We start from the raw sequence: 26052 nt of genomic DNA on the forward strand, positions 1-26052 counted from the left end.
AACGGTTGGTGGGTTTGAGCTCCATATCCGGCTTTGTGCTGACGGTGCTGAGCCTGCTTCAGATTCTGTGTCTCCCTCTCTCTCTCTGCCCCTGCCGGACTTGCACTCTCACTCTCTCAATGATAAATAAACATTAAAAATTTTTTGTTTTAAATGATAGCTCCTTAGCTGGTGGAATGTACATTTTACGTTTTTTTTTTTTTTTTTTTTAACTTAAACTCTCCAACTCCTCCCCATGGAAGCTTGCTAAAGCAGGAGAAATTTGTTTCTTTTCTTTTGTTCCAGTTGACTAGGGGCCTAGGCCTGGTAAGCGTGAGTTGTAAGGAAGAACAGGCTTGCTCAGGTAGCATGGTCTCACAGAAGGGGCCACCCCGCCCCCTGCAACCCATTTTGTGCCTTGCCTTCCCACCTGATATAGTGTGGCCATCCCTTGCTGTCATGGGACAGTCTTCTAGAACGTGGGAAGGGCACCAACAGGCAATGCAGGAAGGAGTTCAGAGGAGCAGTGAGTATGGATGATTTTGTGTTAGGCCTTGTCCTGGCTCAAGATGGGTCATGCCCTTTCATACTGTGGGATCCACACTATAAGCACCCCCCATTTGACATGCTTAGAAACAAAACCAGTGGGGCGCCTGGGTGGCGCAGTCGGTTAAGCGTCCGACTTCAGCCAGGTCACGATCTCGCGGTTCGTGAGTTCGAGCCCCGCGTCGGGCTCTGGGCTGATGGCTCAGAGCCTGGAGCCTGTTTCCGATTCTGTGTCTCCCTCCCTCTCTGCCCCTCCCCCGTTCATGCTCTGTCTCTCTCTGTCCCAAAAATAAATAAACGTTGAAAAAAAATTAAAAAAAAAAAAGAAACAAAACCAGAGAGGGCAGGTAACCTGCCCAAGTCTCCACAGCTGTTTGGTGCTGAAATGTGTGCCGTGGAGCACACTACGGTCATCGATGCAATGGAAGTTAAAAACAGCCCTGAGATACCATTTTCCTTGTGTGTTTCGCGGGGCTTCGCTGTGCCTGGCAGCCTCACCTTCAGATTTCTCCTCTTCCAGTTTCCCTGGTGCTGAGAAAGGGCCCCACTGCCCACCCTGTCGGCCAAGCCAGAAACAGGCCTCCTGCCTGCCTCCCCACGCCCCCATTTCCTGCCTGACCAGCCTCTACCAGCTCTCACTGGGTCCAGTCTTGCCCCAGATGCCACATGCTCCATTCCAGGAGCCCATGGGGACTAAGTGACCCAGCCTCACGTGAACAGGCAGTGGGCGGCTTGCTCTTCTGAGCCGCACTGCACACAGGCCACGTGACCTCCCCAGCTGTGGAACAGAAGGAACCTTCACTGAGACTTCTTGACCACCCCCCAAGACCAGGGGTAGCATCCTCAGCCCCCTGGCCAGACGCCCCTTTGTCCTCCCTACTTGATCACACCGCTCAGGTTTTTGTTTTGTTCTGTTTTCTTTTGTTTTGTTTTTAGGGGGGTGGGTGCAGAGGGAAGGAAAAGAGAGAATCTTAAGCAGGCTCTGTGCTGAGCACAGAGCCTGAGGCGGGGCTCAATCCCATGACCCTGGGATCGTGACCTGAGCCAAAATCAATAGTCGGATGCTCCACTGACCGAGCCACCCCAGAGGCCCTGCCCAGGGGTTTTGAATAACTAACAGACCAGATGAATTACTTATCCAAGTTTCTCCAGTCTATGAGACAATAGGCTGGGGCTCAAACCCTGCCAGGCCTGGCCCTGGCCCTCCTGAAACAGGGCCTAGAAGAGGAAGCCCAAGCTTCCTGAGCCCTTCCCTGTGGCTGTGGGTCGAGGGCCACCTTGTTTGGTCCCACCTTCGCCCTTGACCCAGACCCAAGCTCAACCATGGGCCGCAGCTGCTGCCATCCCAGGCCCTGATGCCAGGCCTGCTCTGGCACATCCTGCCTACTCGGGCACACGCCCAGGAAAGGGATTGTCACCTCAAGGTTTTCCGATAACAGCCTGGTGCACAGGGATATAATGGGGAGCTCCCAAGGCAGGGACCCTATGTCTCCTTGACCACGGCACCATGGCCTTCCTCTGGCTCCTCTCCTGCTGCGCCCTCCTGGGCACAGCCTTTGGTGAGTTCGGGGCAAGCAGAGGCCAGGAGGGATGTTTCCGCTGCCCTCCAGCCCCCGAGGCCAGAAGGGGCAGCTGGGTCCCTGCTCCCAGTTCGGCCGAGCACTGTGGTGTGACCCCAGCGGGTCTCTCTCCCCTCTGAGCCTCAGCGGCCCCATCGCCACAATGGGGATGCTGGGAGGATTGGGCCAGACCAGTCAGTGTGAGGCCCCCAGGGGGAGGTGGGCCTTCCTGGGGCTGACTGAGGCCTCACACCCAGTGCAAGGGCTCGGGAGGACGGCAGCGAAAACTCTGAACAGCTAGTGGCTCCCCAACAGACTCAGATGGTGAGCAGACAGGTGTGGGCGCCTTGGGGCCCGTGAGCCCAGCACTTGACAGCTTGTGTTCACTTGGTGCTTCCTATGTGCCAGGAACTCAGCAAGTTCCTGCCTTGCCTGCACACGCTTTTCTGAATGGTAAAGCGAGGCAGCGATGGGGCTGGGTTCAAACCCACAGAGCCCAGCCTCCGGCCTGTGCTTGAGTACGGCTACCACCTCCCCGCCAGCCTGTTGGGCTTGTCTGGGCTGAAGCACAAGTCAGATTGAGTTGTCCCTGGGGGGTTCCCGGGACGCCCTTGGCCTCCATCCCTCACCTCATACCCCCACCCTCAGGCTGCGGGGTCCCCGCCATCCAACCTGTGCTGAGTGGCCTGTCCAGGATCGTCAATGGAGAGGACGCTGTCCCGGGCTCCTGGCCCTGGCAGGTGTCCCTGCAGGTGAGGGGGGATTTCTGCGCACGAGTGGGGGACACACTGGGGTATTGGCCCAGCTGGGGTCAGGCTGGGGGCTGCTGGTGTCCAGCCAGCACTGACCTCTCCATCTTCCTCCAGGACAGCACCGGCTTCCACTTCTGCGGGGGCTCCCTCATCAGCGAGGACTGGGTGGTCACTGCTGCCCACTGTGGTGTCAGGTGAGGGCCCAGGGTCCCCAGGAAACCCCTTGGTGGGGGAAGACTCCCGGCGGTGAGGGCCAGACCTTTAACTCCTCGTTCCTCAGTTTCCTTATTTGGACTGTGTCGAAAACCCAAGTCCTGCTGGTCTCCCAAAGGTTACTGGGAAGGAAATGCACACACAGCAGGCTCTAGGGCAGTTTGTCTCAGGGGTAATTATTGAGATTTTGAGCTCCCGTCTCTGTGATCAACAACTTTGAGCAGATGCACAAAGGTATATGTGCACACGTACGCACCCGGCACCCCCACACGGCCCCAGCACCTCACGGCAGGAACCCCCTCCTTTCTCTGGCCCTCTCCAGAACCACCCACCGGGTCGTGGCCGGAGAGTTTGACCAGGGCTCAGATGCTGAGGACATCCAGGTGCTGAAGATTGCCAAGGTATGGTGGCCCCCAGAGGCCAGGTGGGGCGGGCCCTCCGGAGCGTGCAGCCCTGAAAACCCCCTGCTGCTCTCGACCTCCCCAGTGGTCCACCGTGAGGGGGCAGAGCAGAAAGCAGGGCGTTCAAGGTCTGCACTTCGGTCCTGGGCCCAGCCTCAGGCTCCTGGGGCCACAGAAAGGCCTGCCAAGTTGAACAGGCATTGTCCAGAGAGAAGCACTGAGGTGATTTGGGGGAGCCTGGGACCCTGGTTCAGCTCTGTGTCAGCCTCTGCCCTCCCCATAGGTTTTCAAGAACCCCAAGTTCAACATGTTCACCATCAACAATGACATTACCCTGCTGAAGCTGGCCACGCCTGCCCGCCTCTCCCAGACTGTGTCCCCTGTGTGCCTGCCCAATGCCAAGGACAGCTTTCCCGCTGGGACCCTGTGTGCAACCACGGGCTGGGGCCTGACCAAACACACCAGTGAGTGACCTCTAGCCGGGCGGGTGGGAGGTGGGGGCTGCCGAGCGGGCACCTGCAGGTGCTGACCCCCCGCCCTGCCCTTCTAGATGCCCAAACCCCTGACAGGCTGCAGCAGGCGGTCCTGCCCCTCCTGTCCAACACCGAATGCCAGAAGTTCTGGGGCAGCAAGATCACCAATCTCATGGTCTGCGCTGGGGCTAGCGGCGTTTCCTCCTGCATGGTATGGTCTACTGGACTCACCCAGCACCCCCTTCCCTCCCAGCATGGGGCGGATTCAGGCCAAAGCCCAGGCCAAGGGGCTCGGCCAGAGAGAGGAGATGGAAATAACACATAGGGCCTCTTTTGAAGGCTTGACATGCTCTTTCTGGAATTCCTGCCTGAGCAGTTGTAAAAACTGATGATCTCAACAGAGGGATGCAGAGCAAGGGCCTCTGGTCTCGAAACTGCCATATTGCAAAATTCCATTGACATCATCAATGTCTGAACAAATGCCATCCCCTGGATTAGTGCAGTGTACAACCTGGGCAGCAGAATATAGTGACCCAGAGGGCTCTGGAAGGAATCAGGCAGCCCTCCCTCCCTCACGGTGGCTCCATAGCCAGGCCAGCACCACCCATGCTTCCTTCCTGTCAAGCAAACCAGCTTTATTGGGCCTCTATTATAAGACCCCAGCTGATGGCCCAGACGTTCAGGGGCACAGATCACAGACGGAGCTACTGAAGCTTCTTTTATGATCCCTCCAATATGCACGTGCCGGGCGCCTACTGGCCGTGAGGCCCCGGAATGGTCTCTGGAACAATGTCCAGGGGCCCCCGGCCCAGGGCACCTGGTGGCCAGATCCAAGCCCCTTTCTCTCTCCTCCTGCAGGGCGACTCTGGCGGCCCCCTGGTCTGCCAGAAGGATGGAGCCTGGACCCTGGTGGGCATCGTGTCCTGGGGCAGCAACACCTGCTCCACCTCTAGGCCCGGCGTGTACGCCCGCGTCACCGAGCTCATGCCTTGGGTACAGCAGATCCTGGAAGCCAACTGAGCCGTCAGCCCCACCGTGACCTCCCTGCTGACCTGCTCCCACAGAGTCAATAAACCAATAAAAGACACACTGATGATGGTGTCTCCTGTGTTGGGGCCTCTGAGTCCTCCTTCTCCCGAACATGGGTCTTCACTGGGTCAGGTACCAGAGGGTCCCCAGAGAGGCCCCCCTTTAGCCTTCCTCCCCAGACAGCGGCCAGGAAGGGCGCAGGTAGATGATGTGAGATCTGGGCCCCCGCCCGGCAGGCACGGCGGCCCGGGGGGTGGGCAGGGAGCGGGCCGCCGGGGGGGGGGGGGGGGGGGATGAGCCCTGCTGCCGGCTGCACACACCTGTGGTCCCAGGGAACCTTCCCAGGAGCAGCCCCCCGGGGCCGACTCTTTCCCAGGCCCGGGCAGGAGCCAGGTGCTTCTGAACCCAAGGACTCACGATAAGGGAGGGATGGCGAGGCGCGTTGCAATTGGTGGGCCAGGGGAATATAACGGGGGTCCTTCGGGCAGACCCCATCCCACCTCCTGAGCGGAACACCATGGCCCTTCTCCCGGTTGTCCTTGGCTTCCTCCTCTTTGGCAGCAGTTCTGGTGAGTGCAAGGTTCCGGTGGGCCCGGCAGCCCCGGACCAAGCCTCTCCCACTCCCCGGCCCCCACCGCCAGAAGCTGGGAACCGGAGGACCAAGTCCACACACGTCTAACCGCCCGCGGGGGCCGGCCCCCCGCCCACCCCTCTCAGCCTCTCTGGGCGCCTCTCCTCGGCTCCCCACTCCTCCTCCCCCTGGAGGTCCGTCGGGCCCCTCAGACTCAACCGGACAGGCTGGACCTGCCTCGTTTTGGCCTTGTCCACCCGCTCAAAAGCCGGGGTTCATCCGGGCTCCTCCACACCTGCCCCTGAGCCCTAGGAGCTGTGCCTCAAGAATGTCTCCCACGCCCGTCCCTTTGGCCCCGCCCCCCAGTCCTCTGGAAGTGGGCAGCCTCTCGGGTCTATGCTGCCCTGAGCCGGGCAACTCTCTGACCCCAGCCTGCCCCTGCTGCAGACCGAGGGGCCCTGGGAACAACAGCGACTCCAGCAGGACATCCCGGTCCCCACGCCCCGGGACCCTGGGGTCAGCAGGGGAGGGACGCTCCTCTCAGGACACACAGTGGACACCCAGCCTTCGGGCTCTAGGCCCCGCCCGACTCCAGATGCCCTCAGCCTCAAGGACCCTCCACAAGGACACCTGGGGCAGCTGCTGGCTGGGTGACAAGGGGCCGGCTGCCCTGCACTGGCCAAAGCTCTGGGTGCTAGGTTGCCACCTAGGTTCCAGAGGCCTGGAAGTGCCAGGCTCTATCCCTGGCCCCCTTGGGACACCATCCGCTGACCAGCTGCCGTGTCCCTGCCCCCAGGCTGTGGGGTCCCTGCCATCCACCCTGAGCTGAGTGGCCTGTCCCGGATCGTCAATGGAGAGGATGCGGTCCCCAGCTCCTGGCCCTGGCAGGTGTCCCTGCAGGTGAGAGGGAAGCTGAGGAGAGGTGGGTTAGACGGGGAGGGGTCAGGCGTGAGGGGGAAGGCTGACTGTCTCACCTCTCTCCCCAGACTCGCTCCGGCTTCCACTTCTGCGGGGGCTCCCTCATCAGCCAGCACTGGGTCGTCACTGCTGCCCACTGCAGGGTCAGGTGAGGCCTGCGTGGGGACAGTGGGGACGCCCTGGCTGTCAGGGAATGACGGTCACTCCTTGCCCTTTCCCACCCCTGCCCGGCCACCCACTAGGCTTCCAGGGAATGAAGCCTGGCGGGAAGGGTCTGAGACAGATGGCAGGTGGGGACAAAGCTGCTGCTATCCGCCCCCCCCCCCCCGGGAAAACCCCCACCCTCATGCCCCCCACCACCTCAGGCCCCAGCCTGTTCCACGAGAGCTGGGGCCTCCACCTTATAGACGGGGCAACTGAGGCCCAGAGGTCCCCATGGGAGTGAGGGGCCCAGAAAGGGCTTCCCCCCACTGGGTACCCTCTACTGCCTCCTCTCTCTCCAGGAAGAGCCACCGTGTGGTGGCTGGGGTGTCTGATCACGGCTCTGACGAGGAGGCTGTCCAGGTGTTGAGGATCACTGAGGTACGGCCAGGCAGGCCGGCTGAGGAGGGTGGGGCGGTAAGGCCATGGCAGGGCTGCCCCTGGGCGCCAGGGATGGGTGAGGACCGTGGCGGGCAGGGTGTGTGGGCAAAGAGGACCCCAGCCAGTCAGCACAGTCCTCACCCACCAAAGCCTTCTTCCCTTCTTTCCCAAGTAAGAAGACTCCTATTCAAACACTGAAGTTTGGCTCATTGTAGAAAAGCACAAAAATAGAAAAAACTAAATATCACCAACGTGTCAAGGGCCATTTTCCCACCAGTTTCCAGAGATTTTGTCCGTGCGGCCCCATCTGTGTTCGCTCTCAACAAGGGCCCCTTGGCACTGAGCCCTCTCCTGGCCTGAGGTCCCTCCCATCCATGAGATCGGCCATCCTCCCGTGAGGACTGCCCAGCCCCCATGGCGTCTCCACAGGTGTTTGAATACCCACTGTGGGACCAGGTTTCGGGCCGCAACGACATCGCCCTGCTGAAGCTGGCCACACCGGCCCTCCTCTCAACAACCGCGTCCCCCGTCTGCCTGCCCAGTGCCAACACCAGCTTCCCTGCCGGCTCCCTCTGCGCCACCACCGGCTGGGGCAAGACCCGGTATAACTGTGAGTGTCCTTGCAGGGGCTTTTCAGAAGGGAGACTCATTCGGCTTTTATGGTCTAAATTCCAAGCACACAAATTCCAAGTCGTATATCTTTCATTTTTTCTTTTTAAACATTTTTAAAAATGTTTATTTTTGAGACAGAGGGTGAGTGGGGGCGGGGCAGAGAGAGAGGGAGACACAGAATCCTTAGCAGGCCCAGGCTCTGAGCTGTCAGCACAGAGCCCGATGTGGGGCTCAAACCCATGAACCGTGAGATCATGACCTGAGCTGAAGTCGGATGCTTAAATGAATGAGCCCTTCAGGCCCTCCTTTCCGTTTCTTTACTTAAAACCCTCTTAATGAAAGAATGAAAGAATAAAGATGAGCTTAAATACTGCACACTTGAAGACGAAGTTGCTGAAGAAACGCCCAAGTACCAGCAGGTGGCACTCTCACTTCGTTGCAACGAGGTCCCCACGGTCGGGTTTCCAGCCTGGACTCCTCTCCAGACTTGAGGCGGGCGTTTGTGTCAAGCTCGCCGTGAAGTCTGGGCCGGGAGTCAGATGTCCGGGTGTGGTTCGGGGCCCTGAGAGTCCGGCTGGTCTCCCCTCCCCCGGCTGCTCCCTCCGCTGACGATCTTCCTCCAGAGTCCCGGGTGCTCCTGCCCAGGCCCCGGCTCACCCTCTGGTCCTTGACCGGGAAGGAGGCGGCCAGGAAAGGGCAGCAGGAGGACGGTGCTCCCCCATCTGCCACCCAGAGCGGCGGGTCCCCAGCAGCGCCCCGTGAAAAGGACGTCAGCCCCCTTCCCCGGAGGGGAGGCAGTGCCCCCCGCCCACCACACGGGCTGCCAGGGCACGGCTCGCGTGAACAGCTGTGCTGGAAGCCATGTCACCACTGCCTGGTGTGGAATCGGAGAGGAAGGGGTCCCGCAGGGACTGTTAGGTCTGAGGGAAGGTGGGGAGCTCCGTTTCTGAGGTCATGGTGATGGGGAAGGACTGGGAGCAGGCAGGGGGGAGGCAGGGTCTCCTCCACCCCGGGGTGGGCCGGCTGGGTGAGGGCTCCTGACCTCCGCTCCCCGCCCCCTGTGTCCCTCCAGCCAACAAGACCCCCGACAAGCTGCAGCAGGCGGCCCTGCCCCTCCTGTCCAACGCCGACTGCAAGAAGTTCTGGGGCAGCAAGATCACGGACGTGATGATCTGCGCCGGGGCCAGCGGCGTGTCGTCCTGCATGGTAAGGCCTGGCCCCGCCCCCGCCCCGCCCCCGCGCGGGCCAGGGGGCTGCTCCCTTCTGCCGCGTCCGCTCCACCCCTCTGGGCGGCAGTGGCGCTGGGGGCCCCCACGCCAGCCAGCCGGGGGAGAGTGTCAGCCACGTGCCCCGGGCCCACCAGGAGTAGGCGACAGAGCTGGGCCTGCCACGTGGCCCAGATCGGAGAGCCTCCTGCCCAGTCTCTGCCCCCACACTTGTCATTTGTCTGCACAGAACCTGCGCGGGGGCAGGTCAGGGCACACCGGGGCCCCGGCACCCCGCTTCAGGCTTGTAAACAGGTCCTTTCTCGTCCTGCAGGGCGACTCTGGCGGCCCCCTGGTCTGCCAGAAGGACGGAGCCTGGACCCTGGTGGGCATCGTGTCCTGGGGCAGCGACTGGTGTAACCCATTCTCACCGGGGGTGTACACCCGTGTCACCAAGTTTATTTCCTGGGTTCTCGGGGTTCTGGAGGCCAATTGAACCCCTGCCCCAACCCCACCCCCCACTTCCGCAAAACCCAAATAAAACCCTAGAGCAACTGCGTGCCTCTTCACTTCTGTGTCCTTGCCAGGGTGCTGAGCGGTGGAAGGCTGGCTGTCTTCACTGGGGTCCCCTCTGTGGAGTCCAAGAGGGCTGACAGACCCTACCCTTTCTTCACAGAGATGGGGAGACTGAGGCCCAAGTTCACATGCAGAACAGTCAGAGCTAGGAGAGGCACTCCCTGAATCCCAGGGCTCTTGTCTCACCTGGGGTGCCAAACATACTCGGAAAGGCTGGGGAGGCCACACGTGGACCCAGGACAAGGGCCCTCTGGGCCCCCACACCCCAACTTGGAGGCCAAGTCTATGTGTATTTCAAAATAGACACTTGGGAAGGAGTTCCACAAGCTGATATTATGAGCTTCTAAGAGCAAAGTTCTAGGTGAGGTCTGTGAAAACGAGTTTATGTGGAATCCCCCAGCAGTGCCCTCCACCAATCCTGTGCCACAGTAAAGCCCACCTCGCTCCCGGAGCCGCCTTGGACGCCACGCTGGCCCTCGCTCTGGCCGGGGGCCGTGGGACCTCACCGCGGGCTCCACAGTCACCGAGCCTCTCCAGCCTCCAGCGCTGGTGTCACAGAGCTTCTCTCCAGCAGCCCCAGCTCCCCAGGCCTCAGGGCCATTGGCACACCTGCCCCCACCTTGCAGAAGACCCCTGGCCTCACGCCACTAGCCCAGCCCTGTTTCCCAGGGCCTTGGTTTCCTCTTGAAGGGACACACTTTTTCTTTATCCTCCCGAGAGAGAACTGCCCATGGCATCACCACAAATCCGCTCGGTCGGCTGCTCCTCCCCTGCAGCATCTGAGATCAAGGACACACCTGCGCACACCCAGGGGCCCTCCTGCCTCTCACACCAGAGGCCGCTTTTCATTTTTAAACTTTTATTTAAATGTAGACTATTAGTCAAATGATTGGAAAATCAATAATGAAAAATAGTGTTTGGGTTCTTCTCCTGGTTACAGTGGCGCTTGCACTGTCGGGGGAACATGGCACTCCTGTGGGTCGAGGGTCAGCTCAAGGGAGCTCAAGGGAGTTCAAGGGGTCATCTGAGGCCGTGTGGGTGGGGGGGCTGTGCGGCTGGCCTGGCCCCCAGGGTACTCAGGGAAGACCACCAGCTCCCTCCTCAGGCTCGGCTCCCGGGGGGTCCAGCTCTGCTTGGGCTCCTCCGAGGAGGCCCTGTCCCATATCCTGCCCCATCATAAATATGTACAAACCCCTGGACAGTCTGGGGCACCAGGCCCGGGCAGAGCTGGGGTGCCTGTCCCCACGCCTGCAGCATGGCGACTCTCTCAGGGCGGGTGCCGCCCTCCTCCCGACCCCCACCTCTCTGGTCCCGTGCTCTCAGGCGGCGGCCAGCTGGCCCAAGACCCGGCGGAACTGCTGGGTGCTGTGCCCCAGCTCCTTGACCCTGTCCACCATGTCCTGGGCGGCGGCGGGTGACGGGTACTGCAGGGCAGCAGCCTTGGTGGTGGCGACGATGCCACGCAGGAGGTCACACAGCAGGTTGCTGTAGTGGGTCACCTGGCTGCGCACGTCGGCCGCCTTGGCCTGCCGTGACAGCGTGTCCCCGATGAACACCAGCTTGTGGGCGCTGAGGATGACGAACTTGCTGTGTGCCACGAAAATCTTGGGCGGCTGGTTGGTGGCCACGGCGGTGAAGAAGGCGTCCACAGCGTTGGTCAGGGTGGTCAGGTTCGCCTCGCACTGCTCCAGGTAAAAGAGCAGCAGCTGCCGGTCCGAGGGCCCCAGGCCGCCCGGCCGCCCTGGGGCCAGGGGCTGGGCCGCCGTCCAGTTGGCCAGGTCGTGGTCGATGGGCCGCGACACCTCCTGCTCCAGTCGCTCAAACTGCTTCAGCTGGGGCAGAGGGAGAGCAGAGTGAGCATCGCAGCCACACGCACAAAGGAAGCCCGCTATCTCTGCGCTACAGGCCGTGCACGGGTCCCCTCCAAGGAGCTTCTGCCCATCTCAGAAAGGTAGGATTCCATTTACAGAACAGTTTTGAAATGACAAAAGGATAGAAACGGAGAACAAATGAGCAGTTGTAGCGTTTCAGGACGCCAGTCTGTTGGTGTGGGTGCTGTTCCCTGCTGCCTTAGGACACAATCCTTGGGGGACACTGGGTGAAGGACACACAGGACTGTTCTGTACTCTCTGCAACCTCCTACGAATCTATGCGTACTTCAAAATGAGTTAAAAACACATACACACACACACACACACTCACACACATTTTTGTCCTTAACATATACGTTGTAAAAAGATTCAAATACATTAAGCAGAAAAAAAAAAAGGTGTCACCTGGAAACCCACGCACCCAGAAATAACCTCTGATAAAGTACAATTCTGGTAAATTATCTTTCTGTGACACGGGGCTCGATCCCATAACCCTGAGATCATGACCTGAGTCAAGATCAAGAGTTGGACGCTTAACCAACTGAGCCAACCAGATGCCCCTATAAATTATTTTTTACAATCAAATATTAACGTATTTTCAGATGATATGATATAATGTCTCCAAAATAAATTGGGGGGGGAAGGGGTGCTAGATAACCAGGTTAGCTATTGTGCTGAGGGATTGGGGCTGGGTGAATGGTATCGGCACTGTCTTCTTTAATTTTATAAATATATTCAATTTCCCACAATAAAAACTTTAAACAAAAAAAGAAAGCGCTGGCTGGCTTAGCTGGTAGGACATGCGACTCTTGATCTCGGGGTTATAAGTTCGAGCCCCACATTGGATGTAGAGATTACTTAAAAAAAAAAAAAAAAGAAAAGAAAAAAGGTAGGTCATGGTATGTGTAAAACTTCAGAAAAAATTCACATAAAAAACTGGTGACTATTCTTCAAGATGTTTTCCTTTAAACATGAATATTCCTATTTCCTTTTTATTTTTTTATTTTTATTTCCTATTTCCTTTTTAATTAGTAGACTGGAAACACAGTACATGTGACTCAAGAACATGGGGTTTATGGGCACCAACTCACTATGCAATCGAAAATGTGCAAGTAACTTCTGATTTCTCAAAAACTTAACTACTCACTAATAGCCTACTGTTGACTGGAAGCATTACCAAGAACAAAACTAGTTGATTAACATGTATTTTGCAAGTTACATGTATTATATACTGTATTCTTACAATAATAATTTTTTCAGTATTTCTAGGCTATGTGGTTCATCTGCAAGTTTTTTCAAATTGTTTTAAGTCTCCAAAATACTTTTCCAATATGTTTATTGAAATAAATCCAGGTGTAAGTGGATCCATGCAGTTCAAACCCGTGTTGTGCAAGACTCAACTGAAAACATAGTATTTTATATTCTACTGTTAGCACCTAACAGTAGGTCACATGCTTCGTGTCAGTCATGACAGGAGGCGGGAAAGGGAAACTTCTGCAACGGGCAGCCCCTGCCTTGGGAGTTATCAGCGTGGACTGACGTGTCCTTACCAGCGCTGGTTCTGCCCAGGGGACTAAGCGGCTGTGACCAGCTGTGCACAGATTCAGGGAAAGACAAGTTCTATTTTATCCAAGATTTCAAGGCTTAATTGGCTAAACCACCCTGGAACCGCCCTGTCCGAATATCTGAAACACTCGGACTTTCCTCCTCAGGCAGCAACCTGGTGAAACTCACCACTCGGCTCTCATATCCAGCGAGAAGCACACTCATTTTTAGTTAGAACTCTGCAGGGTCTTTCCTGTTTTCTGACAATTCTTAATACCTACATACTGTTCTACTGTATGAATGTTTATATTTTATTTAATCAACCAGTATTCCAATATTAGATATTTGGGGTGGGGGTTTCTAGATCTTTCACTGATGTGGAAACAGAGCAATCAACACCCTTGTCCATACATTTTACCTGCCATATTATACTTGTGCTTTATGCTCTGGCCTAAGAGCTCTAGACCTTTAGAGTTTTTCATCTATACTCCTATCTCTTATTCTAGCTTCTAGTAATTTCTCTAAGTGATCAAGCAGTTACATGAAGAGATTTATATTCAGCTCAGCACCATTTACAGAAGTAATAACTGACATGTCCACCAACAAGGGACTGGATAAATAAATGCTGGAAGGGTCCAGAGAAAGATAAAGTACATGTTCATTTCTCTGATCAGTGGAGATTCCGTATATTATTAGGCAGACAGACAGATGATGGATGGACAGAGAGATACCTAATAATTACCCTTGGTTCCTTTACTGAGTACATTATATGGGCCAGGCACTTCCTAAGAATTATACATTCTTTACTCACTCCTTACAATTACTTTGAGATGGATATAACTATGATCCCCACTTCACAGCTGGGGAAACTGTGGCTTTGTGGGTCTCAGGATGGAGCCGGCTCTCACCTACACCATCCTTCCCCCTGATTGGTGGAGGGTGGGGGGTGGGGGGTGGGGGAATGGGTGGGAGGTGGAGGGGTGGAGCGAGGACAACTTTATGGGTGATGTTTCTGTGCTTATTTTGTGCTAGTCTATGTTTCAGTTTTTTATTATTTTCATAATCAGATAAAACTTCCTTATTTCTTTAAAAAAAAAAAATCCCTTTCCCACCCTCAGGAAATGATCCAAAGTATGAAGAAAATTCTATGTCTTCAGATAAGCACAGTAGTATCATTATACTCAGGGAAACTGGGTACAACGTAAACAGTCAACAATAATAGATATTATGAGGCCTTTAAAAACAATTTATAAGGAAGGTTTGATGCCATGGAAAAACCTTGGGATAAACGCAGATGTAACTATTCACAAAGTATCCTCTCAAACACATGGACAGAGGTCACCCCAGGGGCAGGAGCAGGGCTTAAAACCAGCCCCAGTGCACCACCAGTACCTCTGGGGCTTTTTCCCTGTCTTACACTTTTGTGTATGTGCTCCCTAAAAGGTTTACCATGATTACTCTCATAATAAGTCACACACAAATCCAACAAACACACGGGGAGACAGCCACACAGTTGAGCGGGGCCTGGCTGGCTCACTGGCCTGGCTGGCTCACGAGCAGCCCAAGCAGAGAGAAGCTGGCCAGCCTGGGGATCCTCACCTGCTGCAGCTCTAGCTGGCCCTTCCCCTGCCGCATGATGTTGCCTTTTTCCAGCAGTTCCTTCTGGGTCTTTTCAAACTCTTCCTTCCCCTGGAGACAAGACACAAGGACCGGGCTGAGCCACAAGCCCCCACAGGTCTGGCGGGGCACAGGGCAGGGAAGCCAGCCACGAGGTGGCGCTGCGAGCCAGGCCCAGGCTCACACTGCAGCCATCAGACTCAGAGTGGGGACAGTTTCCCAGGAGGCAGCTCTTGCGGCCTCTTTCACCTCCTCTAGCCCAGAAAAGGGCTGGGTACACTGCGTGTGGCCAGGTCATCCTCCCTGCCCCCGCTTCCTCACCAGGAATCACATTCAAACCCCTCCCCTTGGCATACGGGGCCTGTTCATCCATCCCTGACCACCTGGCCTCTCAACCTGGCACCTGCTGCCTCTCAGCCTGGAATGCTCCTTACCAGGGCACTCAGCTGGCACCCAGGTCTCTGCTCAGAGGCCTATCCCTACCCCATCTTCCCATCTTCTTGTTTTACTTATTACCCCACACCCGCAACTATCTCTGCCTTTGCTTATACTTCAGAATCCATCTCTTGAGACAGAACAGAGGCACTTCCTGCCCTGGTCCCTGGAGAAGCCCAGCCCTGGCTGGTACTGCAGGACCCCTGATGACACGGCCAGGTCGATCTAAAGGGCAATAGGTAGGTAGAGGAATGGGTATGGAGCAGGGGGCATATAGCCTAGAAGGTCAAAGAGAGTGGGCACAAAGATGCCTCGTTGGCTCAGTCAGTTGAGTGTCCGACTCTTGATTTCAGCTCAGGTCATGATCCAGGGTTGTGAGATCAAGCCCCACGTCAGGCTCCACACTGAGTATGGAGCCTGCTTGGGATTCCCTCTGTCTCTCTGTCTCTCTCTCCCTCTGTCTCTCTCCCTCTGCCCCTCTCTCCTGCTTACACACGCCGTCTCTAAAATAAAAAATAAAAACATTTTAACAATAAAAATGAAAAAAAAAGAGAGTGGGCAAAGGGACTCACTGAGCGTACTGGGGCCCAAATTCTCTTTTGGCCACAAAAGCCCTCTGTGTGGAGGGGATTAAGGTCCCCATAACAGGGGTGGCAAAACTAGGCCCCGGAGGAGGCCAGAAGGCTTCCCCCAGGGAATCCTCTGGGGACGCTGGGCAAGGCGGGCACCTACCTGTAGATGGACGTAGTCATAATCCTCCATCCAGCCCCCCTCACTGTTCTCATACTGCCCATCTGGCGAGTCCTGGGAGGTGAACTTAGGAGGTGAGGGCAGGGGCCGCGACTGGATGCTGCTGGCCTTGTCGATGGGGTTGGGGTGCAGGGAGCCGCCCCCCTCAGGCCCCGGGACAGGGGCCTTGGTCCGTCTGAAGAGCAGCGAGGCATTGCCATGCAGGAAGGAGGCCAGCTGCTTGGCGTCCTCGGGCACAGCCCGTGAGCAGGCCACCAGGCGGTCCAGGTCTTCGGGAGCGGCCCCCGGGCCTCCCCGGCCACCGTCAAGGGCCTGACCGTGGGCCACCAGCGTCTGGTACACATCCTCCATTTTCTGCAGCTGCCGGCCAAGCTTAGCGTGCAGCGTGCGGTCAGAAGTGTGGGCAGCGTTGCCTATGGCACCGCGGGCAAACTCCAGCAGCTCATGGACAGCCCCCTGGGCGGCGGCCACGGCGGCCCGCAGGTCCTGCACCGGCGGCTCCTGAGGCTCGGAGGCACCACGCCAGCCTCCACACGCGGGGATGCCGCCCGCCAGGTCCAGGAGGTGCGCCACGCTGGCACTCACGCCCTGCTGCAGCCGTACCAGGGCCTCCACAGCCGCCTCCAGCTCCAGGGGCTCACGACCCGGCACCGCAGCCTCCAGGGAGGATGCCGACTGGCTGCTGCGTGTGCTGCCCGTACTGGAGGCCGACAGGCGCTTGCCATCAGCAGGGGCCTCCCTCTCCGCCGGGGGCGGCACCGCATACACGGTGTCATCAGCCGCGCTGCCATCGGACGCCTCTGGAGGAAGAAGCCGCTCACGGGGCACGTCATAGAGGGTGCCGGGACCGGGCCGTCGCAAGCCAGGGGGTACGTCATAGAGGTCAGGAGCGGGGGGCGGCACGTCATACACATCCTCAGCCGGCAGCGAGTCCGGAGGGGGTGCGGCGAGGACCAGCGGGTGGCGGGTTGGGTCAAAGGGCTTGGCCTTGGCAAAGGCGGGGGGCACGTCATAGGTCTCCTCACGCAGCAGTGGGCCGTCAGGCACATCCTTGCTCACCGACGGAGGAACGTCATACACCTGGGGGCACAGGAGCGGTCAAGGGTGCCCGCCCAACCCCTCCGGGAGCTGAGGATCAGCACCCAGTCACACATCCAGACACAGCACAGGTGCGCATGCGTGTCACGGTTCTTGTCCACACAGGTTGTGGCTAAGAGCCCAATTGTGGAGCCAGACCTGAGTTCAAAATCCTGGCTCCACTGCTTACTAGCTGTGGGATGTAAGGCGGGTGACTCAATTTCCCTGTGCCTATCTGTTCAGCCAGAAGATGGGAGAACTCTTTCAAAGGTTTGTTGTGAGGATTACATGAGTTAATTCACTGTGTAAGTATATATACTTGGTGAGAGAACAGCGGTCATACCACCACCACCACCATCATGGCCACCATGACCGTCACCATCGTCACCACCACAACCGCTACATCACATCACCACCACCACCTCACCCCATCGTCATCATCACCCTCACCACCATCGCCACCATCATCTTCATCATCACTACCACCACCACCACCACCATTTACATATTCTCGACTCTGTGGCAGAAGCTATGAAGATTTGTGTTATGTTTAGGATGACAACACCTTGGTTTGCCCAGGACGGTCCTGGTTTATGCCCAATGCCCCTCATAATTACTAGTCCCCCTTTCACTCTTAGAAGTGTCTTGCTTTGGGGCGCCTGGGTGGCTCAGTCGGTTGAGCGTCCGACTTCGGCTCAGGTCATGATCTCACAGGTCATGATCTCACAGCTCGCGAGTTTGAGCCCCACGCAGGGTTCTGCACTGACAGCTGAGAGCCTGGAGCCTACTTCAGATTCTGTGTCTCCCTCCCTCTCTACTCCTAACCCACTCGCATTCTGTCTCTGTCTCTCTCAAAAATAAATAAACGTTTAAAAAAAAAAAAAGTGTCTTGCTTTGAATAATAAATTCTGTGGTCACCTTTCTAATATCCTGTGTGATCCTCTCAAGAACATGCTAAAGAAGACCTTACGAGTGGTCCTCTTGCCGACAAGTAAGCTGAAGCTCAAAGGAGCACTCAGTTTCTACTTCCGTCACAGAGCAAGGGACAGAGCTGGCGCCTGTTGTCACGTTTCTTGTTGCCTCTATCCCTGCAAACATGGGTCCCCACCCCACAGCACAGGCACATCCAAAACTCTTTATAGAGATCAGGCCTCAGCCCGTGAGGCCCCAGGATTCCCTGACTACTCACGGCATGGTGGTTGGACAACGGCAGGCCCTTCTCCACACTGGGGGGCACATCATATACATCCAGCGATGGATCCCGGCCATTAGGACCCTTGACAGCCATGGGGGGCGTGTCATATACCTGAGACAGAAAAGTGCAGTGATATGGGTACTAGGGCCACCTGAGGGGATGGGAAGAGCAGAAACCACACAGCTCCTCCCCTGGGGCCACCCCGGCCAAGGCAGAGAAAGCACGGCTCCCTGAGTGGGGCTGGGCTGAGGCCCTCACCCCGACCCCTACCCCAATACCTACCTCCTGGCCATACTGGCTGGGAAGCAGCCCCCGAACAGGGGGCACGTCGTAGATATCCTGGGGCCCCGGGGCTAGCAGGTGGCGTGGGATGTCATACTCGTCCTGCTCTGGCTGGGAGGCCTCGAACACATAGCCCTGTCCCACACGGGTGGGTACCACCACCTGGGGGCAGATAGCCAACCGTCACCACCCTGTCACCTCCAGCCTAGAAACCAGCCTCCGGGACCCATCCTCTGGTCTTTGGGGAGACTCTACACCCCCATGAGGTGGGTGAGGTACACAGGGAGGGTGCGGGGGTTTCCAAAGGTGGGCTGGGAGGCCAGTCAGAGGCAAGGTTTTCTCATTCCTTTTACCTTTACCCTTTCTTCAAAGCACAAAGTGTTTGGGGAGCACTAGAACCCCCAGGGTTTATTTAGAGTCGTCTGGTTCTGGCCAGGAAATGTCAAGTAGTCTCTACAGGTGGATGACCTGGAAAGTTCCAGAGGAGCATACAAGTGGGCTTGACTGGGATGTCCCTGCCTCACAACACCTCCTAGCTGCACCCTCCTCAGAAAGGCTTCCAGTAAGGGGCTCTCTCAACTGCAGGACCAGCTTCTTGGCTCCAGGACGAAGAGAGGATAGTGCCAGGCTGTGCCCTCCTCACGCTGGGCCCAGAGGTGGCCTGCAGGAGGTCCCAATAATTGGCGCCTGGGGCTCCCAGAAGGTGGTGGCCTGGAGAGCAAGTGGTGCCCCTGTCATCCTCATCAACCGAGCATATGCTGGGGAGATTCCTGAGGGCTGGGCCACCAAAGACTCCCAGACCATCAGGGCCAGTTCTGGGGCTATTCTGCAAAGTTGGGTGTGGGTGTGAGGGAGTGGCCAAGACTACAGCCAAGACCCCCCGAGCTCCAATACACCACGCCCACAGGGCCGCCAAGGCCACCACTAACCCCAAAAGGAGAAGACCTTAATTAGGGGTCGTTGGCCCACAGAAGGGGCCAACACGTTCCCCTCTCTGGTACCCTTCCCTGGCCTGGCGTCCAGGACAGCAAACTGCTGAGAGCCCTTCACACCAGCCTCTTTCCCGGCAAGCACCCCGGCCATGCAGGCTGCAGGCGGCCCAGTGGGAGGGGCTGGCAGGATGGAACCCAGCTCAGGGCACGCCTCCCCCACAAGGCTCCCAGCTCAGCACTCTGGGACAGAAAGGCCTTTTGTTCCCTAATCAAAGGGGACGTCTGGAACAGAGTTGACTCAGGCCCTCCCCACACACATCCCTGGAGGAGAAGCAGGGCTGGCCCTCAGGCTCAATACCCCCCAGAACCCTGCAGACCACGCCTGGCCCCCAGTGCCCATGGCACTGACAGCCAGCTGTACACGCCCGTGTATCCTGGAGGGTGCAGGCTTCACACGCAAGCGCTAGGTACTCCAGGAGCAGCAGAATACCCAAACCCCGGAGCGTGGGCACCGCGTGGGCACCGGCACTTTTCTCATCAGCCTGGGGCTTGGCAGAGCCTCCTGCTGATGCATCCTTCTGGCCCCCTCCCCAGCAGCACAGCCTCTCTGTGGAAGCGCCTCCACGGGGGTATTCCCCACCCACCCCACCCCACCCCACCCCCAGCGTGTCTGGGAGTAGAGCTGGCGGCCCTCCCCAGACTCATCTCCCTCCCTGAGCCCCAGACTTGAGTCTCCTCCAGAGCTATTTTTAGACGCTAGAACCTGCCAACAGGGCAGGCGGGGCTGGCGGGGGCTGGCGGGACGTGGCAGGTTGGCAGGGCCTCGAGGCAAGGCCCAAAGCGTCTCCAGGCCCTGCTGACTCCAGAAGGCAGATGGGGACCCCGCTCACTCCCACCGCAAGCCCCTATGGTGCCTCCTGAATGTAGAGAGAGTAGGGAGGGCAGGCGGAAGGGCTCTGGGGCCGGACCCCAGGCCCAGGCTATCGGCAGCTTGCCACTCCTGCAGCTGAGCTGGTGACAGTAAGCAGCTGTCCTGGCCAGCAAATGTTCTCTGCTAGAAAAAAACTGTAAGGCAGCCACTAGTGGGGAAAAGCTTGTTAGGGAAACCTACTCTCCAGAGAGCTGCTGAGCCTGCTAATCACAGTCTGCCCTGCTCTGCACCTGAGGCCCCATTAGCAGGACCCTGAGGCCGCCGGGGGTGGGTGACACAGCCAGAGCCCGGGAGGAGACGCAGAACCCCAGACCCAAGACCCACGTGCTCTTGCGCATGCACACGCCAGCAGTGCAGGAGGCCAACACAGACGCAGAGAAAACACGCACAGTACCCACAAAGACAGACCACAGAGCTAGGCAGGGCAGCCCCATCAGGGTATCTGCAGAGAGGGGGAGATGTGGAGCCAAAGAAGGCCCCGGAGATCCAATGGGAAAGGCCACCACCACCTGCCGCATTCTGCTCAGGGCCCCAGTCGCTCTCCAGGCAGCTTGGCTGCTGGTCTCCCCCTTTTGCAAAGTGGATGTCACCCCACGTGACCCAGACCGGCTCCTGCTCTGGCACGCCCCTTCCTGTCTGAGCCCCAGATTCCTTCTCTGGAGCAGGAGTGCTGTGGGACCTAGCAGGTCCCTCACTGAGAGTGAGGGACATGCTGGGTGCAGGTCCCCTTCCAAGCTCCTGGGCTCCCCAGGAGGAATGGTGCTGAGTTCAACTCCATTTGCCCCCGTGCCTGACCCAGCGCCACAGCTGTCCCCTTAGCACAGCTGCAGATCCTGACCCAAAGGTGTTCCCCCAAAAGTGACCTCACAAAAACACCTCCCTCTCTGCGGGCCCCACCTGCTCCTGCCCTCGGCATCCACGTCCCAGCCCAGAGGATGTTCATGTTGTGCCGTGGCCCCAACTTCTCTCCCCAGCCACACAGGCCACTCTGGCCGAGGGTCCGGACATCTGACCCTTCTTCCTCTTGTGTCTCCTGGCCACTGTTCTCATCGCTCACCCTCTAGCTTCCTGGATACCAAGGCCCCCCCGCCCACTCTACCCCGTCCTGGCAGGTTACCTCCTCACCCTACCTGACCTCTACCCCTGAACCAGAAGCCTCAGTTTCCCAAACTTCTGAGGGGGAGCACAAGGCTAATGAAAGCAGAACCATGAAATGTGGGCAAAGAAGCGCGCACCAAGACGTTTATCGCCTCATTTTAAGAGAGACACGTGCAATCTGAAACTGCCTGGAATCCATCCCTGGGGAGGGGGTGACGCAGCAAAATCTGGCGTGGCGATCACAATCACTTCAGGGACCCAAGAAAATGCTTCTGATAACTGTGGGACTTACAATTTCAAAATGCAAAAGTCTGCATACAAATCTCTGCAAGACAGGGAATATGCTAGACAAAATATGCCCAAATTCCCAGGGATCACCTCTTGATGGGGGAATCTCTTCTCCACGCTTTTTCGTACATTGTGTGTTTTCTACAACACATAAGCACCGTTTCATGATCATAATATAAAAGCAGATGCAACCGAGGCTGCCCAAGCGAGGAGACGAGGCTTCTTACAGGAGAGCCACCAAGCCCCAGGACACAGGGCTCTTGTTCCCAGGCCACCAGCCAGATGAGGGCCCTTGGGGACACAGGCTCTGGGCAGCCAGGTGAGCCCAGATGGAACCTGAGAACAAGCCCTTCACAAGGGAGGGAACCAGAAACCACAGCCAAAATGTGGGTTCAAGTCCACAGCCCAGTACAGGGGTCTTGCTGCTGCTTCCTGGTCCACGGGGCTTCCAGCGCCTGCCCCAACCTCACAGACACCATGACAAGTTTGTCCATAAAGATTCAGGGAGAGAAGCGGGCAGGGGAAAAGGCATGCCTCTCCAGGGGATGTGCCGTGTGTGTGTGTGTGTGTGTGTGTGTGTGTGTGTGTGTGTGTGTGTGAGAGAGAGAGAGAGAGAGAGAGAGAGAGAGAGCGCACGTGACCAAGAGAGGGACTGTGTGTGTGTCTGTGAGTGAGTGTGAGCATACAGGGGGATAGACTATGGCCTGTCCTCAGGCTCACCAGTCAGGCACTGCTCCCTGCCACCTCCCCACAGGACAGGTGTTTCCCTGGCAGGGCTCTGCTCCTCTCCCTAAAGCACCTTAGGAGCGGCCCATCTCTGGCCAGGCAGCTGAAGGAGCAGGGAGGGCAGGAAGTGGGAGCCAGTGACCCAGGGTTCCCTGGTGGCCAATGTCCATGGAGCTCCACCCTCAGCTGGCCAGCCTGACCTCTGGCCAGGTCTCCTGGCTACCAAGCTGCACCCTGTGGGCAGGGGCAGGGTGACGCTGCCTGCTGACTACTGCCCAGCTAGAATGGACAGGGCTCCCACCTCAGCCCTGGACACGCTTTGAGGACAGAGGCTCGGCACCGTGAGGGGAGCGCCCACTCAGCCACCGTCTCCCCAGACACAGGTGGCTCTAGAGTAGATGTGGCACAAACACAAGGCCTGGTCTGGGTCTCGGGGAGCTGATCCTCAGAGTCCAGCGGCTTCTCCTAAGGGCTCCCGGGGCACACTGCCTGCCGCGGTCTCCCTCTGCAGAGGGGTGAGCCCGGCAGCTGGGGCTGGGCTGGCTTCGGGAGCCCTCCCTGCTGGAGGGGTGGGTTTCTCAAGGTCCTCCTGAGCGAGCTGTGAGGGAAGAACAGCATGGAGGAGACAGAGAGTGCCGGGTGCCACAACTCTGTCCTCAACAATATGGGGGAGGCCTCCTCTGCTTCTGGGCCTTGGAAATTTCACTCCCCGAATCTTCAAGGGACTTGGACACGGAAGGACACAGGCCACAGGGGAGAAGAGGCTGCTCCTGACTCAGCCCAGAGCAGCCAGTGGGGCAGAGCCTCCTCCTTCGCACAGGTGGACGGACTTGGGGGTGGGGCGTGCGGGCAGGCCTGTGTAGAGCCGAGGGTGCCGCCCTCAGGGCCCTGTCCCTCAACCCCGCATCCCCTGGCAACAGCGTGCAAGGTGACCTCTGAGAGACCCTACTCTGGCAACGCCCCCGGTAGTGTCCTCCCCACTGTCCGAGCATCACGAACAGGTCCCTCTGCTGCCCGCCAACGTGCCGCAGGACAGAAGGGGCCGGGCGCCCGTGGAGCCAGGAATGCCAGATGTGCTCCATGCTCACCCAGGGGCCTGACACGCACTCCCAGGGGGCTCGTGGGAGCCCCAGGCACAAGGAGGCTGGCCTCTCCCCTTGGTCTTCCCCCTTGCCCTGCTGGCTGCGATGCAGACACACTGGATGGAGCTGACGCGGCAACCATCCTGGCCCATGAGATGCCAAGCCCCGTGTCGAGGATGGTGGAACAAGATGGACTGAGGTGTGGCCCCTGATACCCACGGAGGTGCTGTCAGCCTGACACCGCTCACATCCAAACCACGGCATACAACAAAGTCTCGTATCCAATCGACTCCTGTGCACTTTCAGCCGCTCTCGCCTAACAGTTTTACTGAGCGCCCCCAACACCCCTCCCTCTCCTGGGTGTCCCCCACCCCCACCGGGCCCTGTCCCCTGAACTCTGTGGGCTGAATGATGTCACTAGAACATGCAGTGCGCAGGACACTTCTACTCAAAACCCTTCACCCTCAGGCAGGTATCTGGTTCCTCAGGAGCACCACACCCCTGGCGGTTGGTCCCCAGCCTACTGCTCGGGCTTCACCTGCCAAGTCCCGCCTGCCCACCCTTTCCAGACTTCCAGGCCTTCGACAGACTGCATCCTTTGCTGGTGACCCAGACTTCCAGGCCTTCGACAGACTGCATCCTTTGCTGGTGACACCCTCCCAATGGGGTTTGTCCACCGAAGGCTACCTCATGATTCAAGGCCAGCTTGGATGTCTTCTCTGTGGGTTACCTGTTCACCTTCAGTAGATGGATGAACACATTCCCCAAACACTCACCTCCCATCTTGGCCCCAGAAGAAACGTGCAGCTGGAGCCCTAGAGACGCCAAGGGTACTCAGTTGGGGCCAGAAACCAGGGCCTGGGCAAAACTTGCCAGGGGGGTTGACAGGGCAGCCTTACCTTTGCCGGTGGCTTCGTCCCCTCCCAGCTGCGTGCATCCATGGATGGGGGCACCTGGTAGATGTCATGTCCTATGCCAGCAGAAGGTGGCACCTGGTAAATATCCTGGGCGGGGCTGCCAGGTCCTGGGGGCACCTGGTAAAGGTCTGGAGCTGGGCTGGGAAAAGGGTGATGGGGCATCTGCTTTGAGAACATAGATGTCTGTTTGGCTGGGGGAGACTGGAACTGTGGGCTGGGTCCAGGGGCTTGGTAGAGGCCTTGCTGAGTCTTGCTGGGGGTGGGCACCAGGTACACGCTATCGGGCTGGGGCTGGTATGTGGCAGGCAGCATGGGCGTGTACTGGGCAGCTGGGGCGTGGGGGCCAGGCTGGGGCTGGGCCGAGGTGGCAGGTGGGCCAGGCCCGGGCCCTGCTGGCTTCTTGTCGTGCATGCCCACCAGGATCTTAAGGCGGTTCCCGGGCACAATGCCTTGGCGCCCATGCAGCGAGCAGAGCCACCAGCCATCCAGGCCTTGTGTGTCCCGTTCCAGCACCGTCATGATATCACCCTTGCGGAAGGAGAGCTCATCCGGGGACTCGGCCACGTTGTCATAGAGGGCTTTGGCCAGCACGTTCTGGGGAGAGAGGAAGCAGGTGTGCATGAGGATGTGCATCAGGGGCTCAGTGGCAGAGAGGGATCTGCCCACCCCACCCCCCACCAGCAGAGAGGCCCAGCTGATGCTGGCATTTTCCAAATAAGCCTCAAAATCCTCTCGACTGCAGCCACCACCTTCACTCCAGGGAAGCCACTCCCTAAGTCACATGACAACACTGGGGAGAAGAGTAATAATGCAAATAATGGTCACCACGTTCTGGGAAAACAGGATACAAACCCTCCCTGCTCCAACTCAACAGTCCTGCTGTCCTGCCAGAGCAATCAGCCAAGAGGAAAGAAACGAGAGAGTGGGGAGGGGACATACAGGGACAAAACGGTCACCATCTGCAGACCATATGATCATCTACGTCATAATTCCAACAAATTAGAATCAGTAACTGATGAGAAAGAAATATAGAAAAGACATCGCACGACAACAACAAAAAGCTACTAGTTATCCAGGAATTAATCAAGCAAAGACAGCAGGAGACCTCAGGGGAAAAAATGTGTACTTTCTGCCAAAAGGCTCAAGGAAAAACCTGAATAAAGGGGAAAACATACCAAGTTCACGGTGGGATGACTAAGCACTATAAAAGGCCAATTTGCCCAAGCTTACTTAATAAGTTACAATTGTAACAAAAATGCCAGGAGGATTTTTTTTTTTTTTTTTTTTAAGGAATTTGACCAAAGGAGGAGAATCCTTTTAGAATTAAATGGAGGAACAGAGGTCCACGAATAAGCAGGTCAGTTCTGAAAATGAGATGCAAATGGGCACTCCACTTTCCTTTCAAGCTGTGAGGATGTGCCACAACTCCGCATCAGCGAGCTGGCATGGGGCCGATGCACCAGGACAGGGCCCGGAGACAGCCCCATGCTTGGGGAACCCGTGGGACGCTGCAGGTGGTACCACACAGCCATGGGAAGGACAAGACCGCTTCACGGGTGCTATGAGAACTCACTCACCGTAGGAAGAAAAATCAGTCCACACACTTGCCTTGTGTTATAAACAAAGGACATTTAAAGACCCAAGTGTCAAAGACACAACTCTAGCTCTAATAAAAGAAAAAATCGGGGAGAATATCTTTGTGGCCTAGAAATGGGAAAAATTATGAAATACAACTCTAGAAACAAAGATCCCCAAAGCACAAAACATAAGGTAACAACAACGACACATGGATGGACTTAACCTCACCAAAGTGAATGGTTTCTACTGCCTGGGGGAGAACACAAAACTGACAGGGTAACAGATCACCAATGACAAGAGCGGGATCAACCT

General features: G+C 57.5%; 3 protein-coding genes across 5 annotated transcripts in view; 2 read left to right on the top strand and 1 right to left on the bottom strand.

Moving 5' to 3' along the window:
- Positions 1-1957: 1957 nt before the first annotated feature.
- Positions 1958-5030, top strand: LOC121009799 (chymotrypsinogen 2). Its single transcript, XM_040443149.1, has 7 exons — positions 1958-2084; positions 2733-2836; positions 2951-3030; positions 3372-3450; positions 3734-3914; positions 4001-4134; positions 4782-5030. The coding sequence occupies exons 1-7, from the start codon at positions 2033-2035 to the stop codon at positions 4941-4943; spliced, it is 792 nt and encodes a 263-aa protein (XP_040299083.1). The 5' UTR covers positions 1958-2032; the 3' UTR covers positions 4944-5030.
- A 424-nt stretch (positions 5031-5454) lies between these two features.
- Positions 5455-9395, top strand: LOC121009800 (chymotrypsinogen B-like). The gene is made up of 7 exons (XM_040443150.1): positions 5455-5521; positions 6320-6423; positions 6510-6589; positions 6945-7023; positions 7453-7633; positions 8708-8841; positions 9175-9395. Exons 1-7 carry the CDS (start codon positions 5470-5472, stop codon positions 9334-9336), a joined length of 792 nt encoding a protein of 263 aa, XP_040299084.1. The 5' UTR covers positions 5455-5469; the 3' UTR covers positions 9337-9395.
- Positions 9396-10256: 861 nt separating this feature from the next.
- The window catches only part of BCAR1 (BCAR1 scaffold protein, Cas family member), a 38202-nt gene continuing 22406 nt past the window's right edge, over positions 10257-26052 (bottom strand). For 2 of the 3 annotated variants that reach the window (XM_040443142.1, XM_040443143.1), the window contains exons 2-8: positions 24145-24756; positions 24022-24060; positions 18189-18350; positions 17901-18017; positions 15617-16714; positions 14432-14521; positions 10257-11248 (exon numbers count right to left, since the gene is read on the bottom strand). In XM_040443142.1, the coding sequence (XP_040299076.1) occupies positions 10736-11248; positions 14432-14521; positions 15617-16714; positions 17901-18017; positions 18189-18350; positions 24022-24060; positions 24145-24756 (2631 nt within the window). In that variant the 3' untranslated portion in view covers positions 10257-10735. The remainder of the gene's footprint in view (positions 11249-14431; positions 14522-15616; positions 16715-17900; positions 18018-18188; positions 18351-24021; positions 24061-24144; positions 24757-26052) is intronic. The other variant, XM_040443145.1, reaches the window with a different exon arrangement.

Source organism: Herpailurus yagouaroundi, unplaced genomic scaffold (assembly GCF_014898765.1).
Source record: "Herpailurus yagouaroundi ecotype Mexico unplaced genomic scaffold, PumYag 190, whole genome shotgun sequence".
Taxonomy (NCBI): Eukaryota; Metazoa; Chordata; class Mammalia; order Carnivora; family Felidae; genus Herpailurus; species Herpailurus yagouaroundi.

Coding starts and splice junctions, on each gene's coding strand:
- LOC121009799 (XM_040443149.1), top strand. CDS start 2,033: ATGGCCTTCCTCTGGCTCCTCTCCTGCTGCGCCCTCCTGGGCACAGCC. Junction 3,451..3,733: donor AGGTGCTGAAGATTGCCAAG/GTATGGTGGCCC, acceptor CCCTCCCCATAG/GTTTTCAAGAACCCCAAGTT. Junction 3,915..4,000: donor GGGCCTGACCAAACACACCA/GTGAGTGACCTC, acceptor CTGCCCTTCTAG/ATGCCCAAACCCCTGACAGG.
- LOC121009800 (XM_040443150.1), top strand. CDS start 5,470: ATGGCCCTTCTCCCGGTTGTCCTTGGCTTCCTCCTCTTTGGCAGCAGT. Junction 6,424..6,509: donor CCTGGCAGGTGTCCCTGCAG/GTGAGAGGGAAG, acceptor CTCTCTCCCCAG/ACTCGCTCCGGCTTCCACTT. Junction 7,634..8,707: donor GGGCAAGACCCGGTATAACT/GTGAGTGTCCTT, acceptor GTGTCCCTCCAG/CCAACAAGACCCCCGACAAG.